General features: G+C 57.8%; 1 protein-coding gene across 3 annotated transcripts in view; it reads right to left on the bottom strand.

The window, feature by feature from the left end:
• Positions 1 to 845: 845 nt before the first annotated feature.
• The window catches only part of KIAA0513, a 54,179-nt gene continuing 45,513 nt past the window's right edge, over positions 846 to 9,511 (bottom strand). For all 3 annotated transcript variants that reach the window (XM_084905596.1, XM_084905598.1, XM_084905597.1), the window contains 3 exons: positions 7,828 to 7,908; positions 7,344 to 7,438; positions 846 to 6,262 (listed from right to left, as the gene is read on the bottom strand). In XM_084905596.1, coding sequence (XP_084761722.1) covers positions 6,213 to 6,262; positions 7,344 to 7,438; positions 7,828 to 7,908 — 226 coding nt within the window. In that variant the 3' untranslated portion in view covers positions 846 to 6,212. The remainder of the gene's footprint in view (positions 6,263 to 7,343; positions 7,439 to 7,827; positions 7,909 to 9,511) is intronic.

The raw sequence follows: 9,511 nt of genomic DNA, 5'->3' as shown, positions 1-9,511 counted from the left end.
TAGCCCTGAGCTACTCCTGCTGGTGGGATACTCCTAGCCCCAGGGGAAACATCAGATGTGATATCCAAGCTGGGGCATCCGCCATCCAGGCTGTCCCTCTGTGTATGGTTAAGAGGGGCTGGGGTCAAGTCTGGGTGGGAGAGCGGGGCACGTGGAGGTGGGCCACACCCACTGAGCACAGGGAGCATGCCCAGCCCCCCTCACCGTGTGGGGAACCGTCTGCCCTGGGCCCCTCGAGCCGAGCTGTTGTTTCAGGCTTTAGTACCAAGGACTCCTTCTCCAGGCCCTTCCCTGCTCCTCACTTCACCTCCCAGACCTGGTTGGGCCAGAGCATTAGAACGAGGCTACTAACTTCTTTTAATTAGAAAAAAACAAAAGCCCAAGTATTTCACAAAATGAACCTGTCAAGCCAAGTTGGAAAGGACCAATAAACAAACCTCCTGTTAGTTTTGGGTAGGATCTTCCATCAATTCCCAGTACTGTCCCTCAAACCCCCAAATGCAAGAGGCGAGCAGCTTGGCTCAGAGGAAATGCAGGGTTAGGATTCCAGCTGGAAGGGGCTTGAGGCGTCCTGGAGGCCCTGGGTTGAGGCTCAGTCCAGGTGGGGCCACTCCATTCACTAGGACCTACCCCCAAGTGCCCAAACAGCTCCAGGCTCGTTATCATCCAGAGGAATCTCTTCTTGGCATTTCCCATGACACGCACACATCTGGACAAGACCCGGACACTCCCTACATGGTGACATCTATTTGACTTCAGAAAAAAAGTTATTCTCTGAAAAGCCTCTGATATCACTGAGATTGCAATTTCTTGGGGATATGTAAACAAGCAGCAACCAGGCAGCCTGACTTTTTCTTCAACGATAATTTATTTCAGTCTCCACCTTCTGACAGTCCGAGGTGCAATATACAGACATTCTTTTTCCTCCCAGCAACAGAAGTGCTTCATTTCAGCACCGTTCTGAGATCCTCAACCGTGAAACTCTGTCGACCAAAAGTACAGTTTGCAGAGCATCACCCAGTGGGACACATTGTACAACCGCAACACATAAAAGGCCCGCCCCCGAACGCCGCCTTAGCTCCGAAAGGTGATGTCCAGAGGCAGGCGTAGGCGTGAGACAAACTGGGTGAGAGAGAAAACGGGGATGCGCGTGTGTAAACCCCACCTGAAGCCCCAGTGGGAGCCAAGCGTGTCACAAAGGCGACCGATGTCCCAACCCACTCACGGGTTCTCAGGGGATCATGCTGTTGTTGAAATTCTGGCATTTTCTAATGCTCAAATGTTGGCTTGTCTTTAAGGGGTCCCTGGGAAGTGACAGCCCGGGCTCGTTCATGACCTCACGGGCAGGGGAACATAAGCCTTACCGTCTCCAGGTCAGGACCCCACCCATCAGGCCCCGTGTGGAACCACCGTGCACACTCCACGTCCGGTTCTCCTTTCATGAGCACATGGCCCAGCCCCCATCCTAGGACTGACCCACAGGGCCACGGGGATTTGCTAGCAGGAGTCCTCTTTATGGTTAAAGTGCAAACCCCAGTCAGGGGCAGCACAGAGGAGCTCCAGGCTACAGGGCTCAGGTCTGACTGGCCTTGTCAACGCCTGGAGTCTGCAGGTCAAGCCAGGGTCTGGCTCCCCCTGGGGCAGATGCCCCGAGAGAGCTGTGTGTGTGACAGGAAGAGCAGGCCCAGACCATCCCGGCTAGCTCCTGAAAACGATGCATTTCCCACAGCAACCAAGTACCGGCACTGGGAGCTCTGCCCCACTTCAATCCTGGTTTCCACTCACCAGCTGGCTGACGGGGACACAGGCTGACACCAGCTTGGTTACCCAGGGAACCATCCCTCCTGAGGAGTATGACGGACAGGCCCAGAAAGGGCAGGGGACACCCCTGAGAGCCTGCCTTGGTCTCGGCATGGCTGTATTCGCTGGGTGTGAACAGCCTGGAAATGATTCCTCCATCTGTTCTCCGGAGAACCAACACGCTCCTACTCCCGGCCACACGGGGGTAAGGACGTCCGGACACATGGCCCGTGTGGCTAAGTAAGCGCTGCCCTGCCTGGGGCCTGAACACCGCACACCAGTCCATTAGAGGTACTTCTGGTCACACAACTTCCCTTCACGGGGAAGCTGGGCGGAAAGCCGTTCAAATAAAACATCCCCGAGAAAAGGAACAAATGGTTTATAGAAAAGCTGGGTGAGCTGGCTGAGTTCTGAGAGCAATGGCCAGGAGAACCAAAGGCTGGGAAGGTGTGGGAGGGGCGAGAAGATGAAACTTGGACCAGTTTCATCTACGGTTGAGGAAGGTGAGAGGAGATTAGCTCTAGACCAGCGGTCGCCAACCAGTGGTCCGAGAACCACTGGTGGTCCATGAGGTCCGAAAGGTTGGCAGCCACTGGTTTAATGAAACCTTTGGACCTGCTGGGCGTGGTGGGCGGGACGTACTGCACCCATCTCCTGAGGTTGGGGCTGGGCCTCAAGCCCTCCTGCCCTTTCCCTGATTCCCAAACTCCCTCAGTTCTGGGCTAAGGACTCAGCCCCCTGCTGCATAGCTGTCTTAAGTTTGGGGTAATTTGGCAATCAAGCTGACCTAACCATGGGTCTACCTGGCTACTCCCTAATTAAAAAGCCAAAGGTTAGGGCATAGGAATGCCCAGGAGGGCCAGGCTTGCAGCTTGTGGCCCTAACTTCCGGTCACGAACACCCAGGCCAGACAGAGCCCAGGGCCAACTCCTGTGCAGATGAATGGCGTGCTTCTCGCATCAGGAGGCCGGGTGGTAAATTAGCCACATAAAATGGTCCGTGAAAGAGCGAATCTGCAGCTGCTGCCCTGTAGCCACATGAATCCCGCGGTATCCCTGGGCACGGAGAGGTGCCTGACTCCCAGCCTGGCCTCTGCCCGGCAGCCCCGGGGCTCTCGGGGTTAACCCCAACACCCAGGCCTTCATTGGGAGCAGAACTAGGAAGTGGACTCCTTTCCCAGTCCTTTTGTGACGTAAGAGCCTCTTGGCCCACTTTTCTTTCCGTTGGCAATAGGAAGCTCAGACTATTCATCTCACTGTACAAAGTACTTACAATATCAGAATTTGGCTCTCCCTCCCTTTGGTTAAACACACACACACACACACGCAATCAGAATACTAACGTGGCCCCACTTAATACCCACAAGCTTTGTGAAAATTATAACAAAGCTTAAAAACATACAAGGCTGCGTTTCAACCTCCGTTTTCCAAGCAGGAACGTCTCCCTTGCGAGCGTCACATGTTCTCTGGCTCACTATGCCTCAGCCCGGGGCAGCCAGCAGGAAAGCTGGGCTGCACTGCGAATGGCGGGCCTAATGGCTGGGCCTGGGAAACTGCACCTGCTGGGACCGGAACCGCTCCCCTTGGACTCCACCTGAAGCCTCCTGCTCCAGGCTCAGGCTCAGGGGCTTACGGGAAGGGCTCAGAGCTCTATGACCCAAGCGTCCTGTGTGCGCACAGGGTGAGCCAGCTCCTCACTAGGGCCTCTGAGAGTGCGTCCTGGATCTGCTCGCCCCCCCAGACCCTTCCCCTCTGCTCTGCCAGGCCCTGGAGGGAGGAGACCTCGTCACAGAGAGGAGAGGAAACACCACTGAGGCAAACTGCCAGCCTTCTAAGGAGCCGCTCCTGCAGGAGGCAGTCTGAGGTGAAATGCTCAGCCAAAGGCCGCACCAGGGTCTCAGCCAGCGCTCCCTGTGGGGCTGAGCATGACAGGCAGCACCTCTAGGGCCAGACTTAGCCTCCCGGCCCCCAATGAGGAGCTGGATCTATGACAACAGGACTCATAGGGGAAAACAAAGCAACCCTTTCTTCCACTTTCAACTGCCACCTCCAGGGGCCTATTGATTAAAAAATGTCTCCAGATCTTCTGATTGATTAAAAAACGTCTCCAGCCGAAACCGGTTTGGCTCAGCGGTAGAGTGTCGGTCTGCGGACTGAAGGGTCCCAGGTTCGATTCCGGTCAAGGGCATGTACCTTGGTTGCGGGCACATCCCCGGTAGGGGGTGTGCAAGAGGCAGCTGGTCGATGTTTCTCTCTCATCGACGTTTCTAGCTCTCTATCTCTCTCCCTTCCTCTCTGTAAAAAATTAATAAATATATTAAAAAAAAAAAAAAAAAGTCTCCAGATCTTCTGGGAATTAAAGTGTTTGGAAAAGCCCATAGAGGCCAAAGCTGCATTTCCTCCTGAAGGCCGCTCCGGCCCCACCCCGCAGCTCCCGGGAAAGACTCCGAACACACCCTTCTTCCTCCAGAAACCACGCTAACCAAAGCTTCCCACCAACACCTTGGAGCACAGGGTTAAGCGCTTGGGGCGTCTTGAAATCTTAATTCATCTCAGCTGCTCGGAAATGACTGCTAAAGCAACACGGGCAAGCTGAGGGGCCTCCGCAGCCCTGCAGGCTCGGACAGACCTCGGGGAAGCCCTGGTCCTAGAGGGGTGCGGAGCGGGCACAGCAGCGCATCCAGGGCTCAGGGCTGGATGGTTGAGGGGGATGAGTTACCTAAAGGAGGCACTGGATGAGGGAGGTCCACACACCCTTCCATTTTGTTATTTCTCCCAAATGCTTTCCTAGAGACCCTGCCATCACTGGGGCCTGGAAACGGGGCTGGGGGCAGGACACGCCTGCCTGTGCAACCTTCAGACACACGGCGGCAGGCACACCAGCAGCACAGCTGTGCTCGCTTAGTGACCTCGCCAGGGAGGCTGACGTCACACACACACACACACACACACACACACACACACACACACGCTTTCGGCTGATGACATTTACGCCACACACTCAGACCACACGTTTCTCGTGATCATCCAGACGTGCGTTCAATGGCTCTGCCAGCACCTGCTCTTCTCTAGAACCTTCCAGGGAGGCATTCCATCAGTGCCGGTCCGTCCGAGCACTGGCTGGATGAGTGACCACCGGGCATGCATCTGCTGTGCTCGAGAGGAGACAGTCATGTGCTGTGGTTTCCAGCTGGAGGAGGTAGTAGGGAAAACAGGACGGGGGACAGACAGCCCCAGGAGCCCATCTGAAGGTCAGTGCCCACGGGGAACGAGGCTGAGAAATTCCCACTGGAGGAGCCAGCATGCCGGACGCTTGCTGGCCGACTTCAGTGAGCTTGGCTGGTGAGCCATGCCTGGTACACACTCAGGGAGGAGCCCTGCTTCCCAGGCACCGGGTGGGGGAGGGGTTACCTGCAGGAAAGAGCTCAATGGGGCCTGGGCTGCAGCAGGGAAAGGCGCTTCCCCAAGGCTGCCAGGGGTGGAGGGCGGAACACTCTGTTGCCCTCTGCTAGCAGGCCTCACACCGCCGCCACCAGGAGCCGCCAGCGCCCAGCTGTGTCCCTTCTCTGAAACGAAGAGCAGCACTGTTTGCTGTGAGAAAGGGCGGTTGTCTTGCATTCACTGAAGAACTCTCTTTCCTGTGCTGTCTCCTGGGACGGACGGCTGAGGCTACTCCCAGCGAGCGAGAGGGCGCTGCCAGCTGACGGGGGACAGTTCCGACGGCGAGGCAGACCCCTCACGCTGGGCTGACCGCTGCGGTGACCTCTCGGGTGCTCCACACAGACTGAGGCCAGGCCCTCTGCGCTGGCCTCTCTCCCGCCCTAAATGAGAATCTCCTGGAGATTCCTGTGACTCTGGTCCCTGTGACACGGCGGGGGGGAGCCAGGAAGAAGCCAGCACCGGCGTGGACCAGCACTGAGAGGCCCTACCCGCCACACGCCCGCGCAGCAGGAGCGGATGGGAGCCTGCCCTGCCCAAGCCCGAAGCAGAGCCCCAGACCGCCTTCCAGCTGCCGTGCCATCGTGGCTGGCTCAGGGCTGCCTGTGTGCATTCCCACGCACCCCCCTGTCCTGCAGGGGCTGCGGGCAGACACCGCCCTGTGCCCACCCTGGTCCTGGCCTCCTTCCTCTTCCTTCAATTCCACGCCACAGGCCTGGCACGTGGGAGGGTGGACGTCACCTCGTTTTAGTCACGCAGTCCAGGGACACTTTGGCACGTGAGCGGGGGAGTAGACACAGGCGAGGGGGAGGGGAGGCGGGCAGCGGGGTCTTCTAACCGCTAGTTCTGGGGCAGCCTGGGGCGGCGCTGGGTGCTGCCGGCGTCATGCAGGGTCATCAGGTGGGTGACAGCCAGTCGCTGCCCAGGAGAGCGGAGCCCCTCGGTCCTGAGGAGTGCCCTGGGCGACCCCGTGGCCTACTCGGCGGCCATCTGCTCGATGTGGTCGCTCAGCAGCTTGTATTGCTCTGGAAGAGAGGACAGTGCGTTTTGTAGAAAAATTGGTGGCATGGGCAGGCGTGTCCTGCTCTTCTCACCGAGGCAATGACAAGTCAGGACCGCGTCAGGGCCAGGCGTGGACGTGCACCTGCAAATGGGCTCCCTGGCACCATGGGAACCATAATACAGAGTGTGGTCCCTCGGGCCCTCCCAGGAGCCTGTGGGAGGCATGGTGCAGGCAGACTGTCACGGAAGCCACGTGGTGGGAGAGGAATGGGGTTCCTGCTCTTTGCTGGTATGGCAGCCTGATGACAACATCTGAGATAATCTGGGGACGCCTCTAACACTCTCCCCTTCTTGAGGCCACTCTTTTGTAATGCTTTCAATTTGGTGCAGGATGACGTGTTTTGTTTTGTTTTGTTTTTAATTTATGCAGTTATTGGTTGATGTTCGTATGTGCCCACAACCTTGGCATATTGGGATGTTGCTCTAACTAACTGAGCTACCTGACCAGAGCAAGATGAAGTTTTATTAAAAACACACAACACTGGCCAATCCAAATATGCGCCGAAGGAAGGCTTGGAGGCCTGGAAGAATGCTGTTTGTAGCAGGTGGGGTGACGCATGAAGGTGGGCACAGCCCTATGTCGGGGGAGCTGACATCAGCAATGGATCCCCTTCTGTTACAGAAGCAGAAACTCTAGATAAACCTCCATATCCCCTCCACCTTCCGCACCTGCCCGCCCACTGCAGCAGGTTTAAGAAACAAAGGGAGGTCATGTGGTGGCCGTTTAGAAGGAGGGGCAACTGGTGGTGAGTGTGGCCATTTTTAAGTTCAGAGTCTGAGCACCCAGTTAAATCCTTACCCTTGTCCCTGACCTAGCACTGCAAGCTCCCCCGCCCCTGGCAACCCTTCCGGGCTGAAATCGCTTCCAAACAACGCGAGCAGTGTCTTGTGCATTTAAGTCGACAGAGACAGAGGAGGGGCGACCCAGCGGACTTAGCACTCCGCTTCTCGCTAAAACGGGAGCCATGCCTTCAGCAGGGGGGGAGCCTGGTCTGCAGAGCACTGGTCCCTGGGACGGCAGCCCTGCCTCTGGACAAGACTCACCTTCGTCCAGGTTGCCGATCACAGCCTGCTTCTTCAGGAAGTCATTGCACAGCTTCTTGGTCAGCCCGAAGGCCAGCATGTTGTGAGTGAATGTGCTGGAGAGAAAACACCGTGAGCTAGCACCCTCCTGCCCTCCGGGAACCGGACCCGCCCTTCTTTCTGCCGCCTGCCGCCTGCCTGGGACTGTCAGACTGAAGTAAAAATAAACCGGTCCTTGTCAGCCGGCCAACGGCTCCCTGTGGAAGTGCCACCTCCGGTGTGGAGACAGGAGGTGGGTGAGAGGGACCGGAATCCAGGCCGAATGTAATGAGTCACATGCTGCCGAGGTGTCTGAGCTTCTCGCTGTGCTGACCCTGTCACCGAGCGCGCCCCGTGGGTGGGAGCGTCCCCACCCAGCGTGGGCGTCGGCGTCAGCGCCTCTGCCCTGTTCTCTGGCTGTGGGTGACCCGGTGTCACGAGGGTGGGGCTGGGCCCCTGCTCTTACCCCAGCTGCCCGAAGGTGATGTTCTCGTTGAACCGCAGGCTGTCGTCCCGCTCCTCCTGCGTCATGTGGCACCACTTCTCCCTGCAAGCACAGGGGCAGGAGGCCGTTCAGAGCGCCCCCGCGCCCCGCCACTCCCCGCCCTGCTCTGACCTACGGCGTCAGCGGTGCCCACGCAGGGCCTCCCCACAGGAAGCCCGCCAGCGTCCCCACTGCTGAGGGCCCCTCCCCCAGTTACTAATGTCACCCTTCCTAAGATGAGGAGGGCCCAAAGCTCAGACACTTCCTACCACCAACGGGAGGGGACGTGTGCTCGGTGGTTGCCTAGGACCGTGGTCGGCAAACTGTGGCTCGCGAGCCACATGTGGCTCTTTGGCCCCTTGAGTGTGGCTCTTCCACAAAATACCATGGCCTGGGCGAGTCTATGTTGAAGAACTGGCGTTAGAAGAAGTTTAAGTTTAAAAAAATTTGGCTCTCCAAAGAAATGTCAATCGTTGTACTGTTGATATTTGGCTCTGTTGACAATGAGTTTGCCGACCACTGGCCTAGGAGCTAAGAATGCCACCCCCATGCCCTTCTCTTTGGTTTGAGGGAGGGAGGTCACGGCCCATTTTACGGACAGAGACATGAGGAGGAAAGAACCCTGTGGGTCCCGTGGTGAGTGGACGTCCAGACCCTGGGAAGAGGCTCTCGGGCCTCTCTGGCTCTGGCCTGCAGGGAGGGCATGGCCTGCTGTGGGCAGCTATGCCCGAGGCATGGGGAGCAGGGGCCGGAGGGCCTGCCGCCTTCACTGTCCGGTCAGGCAGCCTGGGTGCTGCGGTCACTCTCTCCCCACGGCTTCCTCACAGCCAGCGCTGCCTGTCCACACTCTCCTGGGTGCGTGGACCAGACTCAGGTCCTCCCCGCAGGCCCCAGTGAACGGGGACCTGTGCCCACCATGAAGACGGCATAAAGCCTCTAACACAAAGTGAGAAAAGGATGCAGAGAGGGGAGGGTGTTCTTCTGAGTGATTCATGCTGTCCCTGCCTGAAAGCTGTCCCCACTCTCTCTCCCTGCCCTGTCCCCGGTGGACGGGTGGCCACCCCACCCCTGCTACTCTGCCCCCGTGTCCCCTGCATCTGAAGTGCGCTACTTGCAGGAGGTGCAGATGGTGAGAAGCTCATTTTAGCCTATTTCCCCCTAAAAATTAAACTCTGGATGATGAGTCTGATTAAAACAAGATTAAGAGGAAGATCAGAGAAAAGGGAGAGAGGAGGCAGTATGAGGGACGAGGGGTTGGGATAATGGAGAAGCCAGAGGAAGAGAAACACCAAGAACATCAACACTTCACCCGCCCCTCCCGGCGTGGGACTCCCCAGGTGCCGCTGCCGCTCAGCGGGAGGCCCAGGACATGGGCAAGAGGCACGTGTCTCCTCTGCCTCCGACAGGACACCCAGGCAGGCAGCCAGCCTCTGCTCCCAGGTGCTGCGCTAACCCCGCCCTCTCTCCCCAGAGGTCCCCTTAGAGCTGTCCAGGCACCCAGATCCCATCCTGCCCCCAGGCCGCTAACTCCGCCCCTCTGGGCCCAGGAGCAGAGGGATTCTGTGTGCTGTGACTAGGAGTGGAACCGGGACCTGTACTCTGACCTCTGAAGAAAGAGGTGGAAGGGGATGCCTACAACCAAATCCATTCCTTTAAACAGTCCACC

The sequence above is a fragment of the Pipistrellus hanaki genome, assembly GCF_964339955.1.
Source record: "Pipistrellus hanaki genome assembly, chromosome: 15".
Classification (NCBI taxonomy): domain Eukaryota; kingdom Metazoa; phylum Chordata; class Mammalia; order Chiroptera; family Vespertilionidae; genus Pipistrellus; species Pipistrellus hanaki.
The sequence above is the reverse complement of the archived record's forward strand: the minus strand, read 5'-3'. Positions and strand labels throughout refer to the sequence as shown.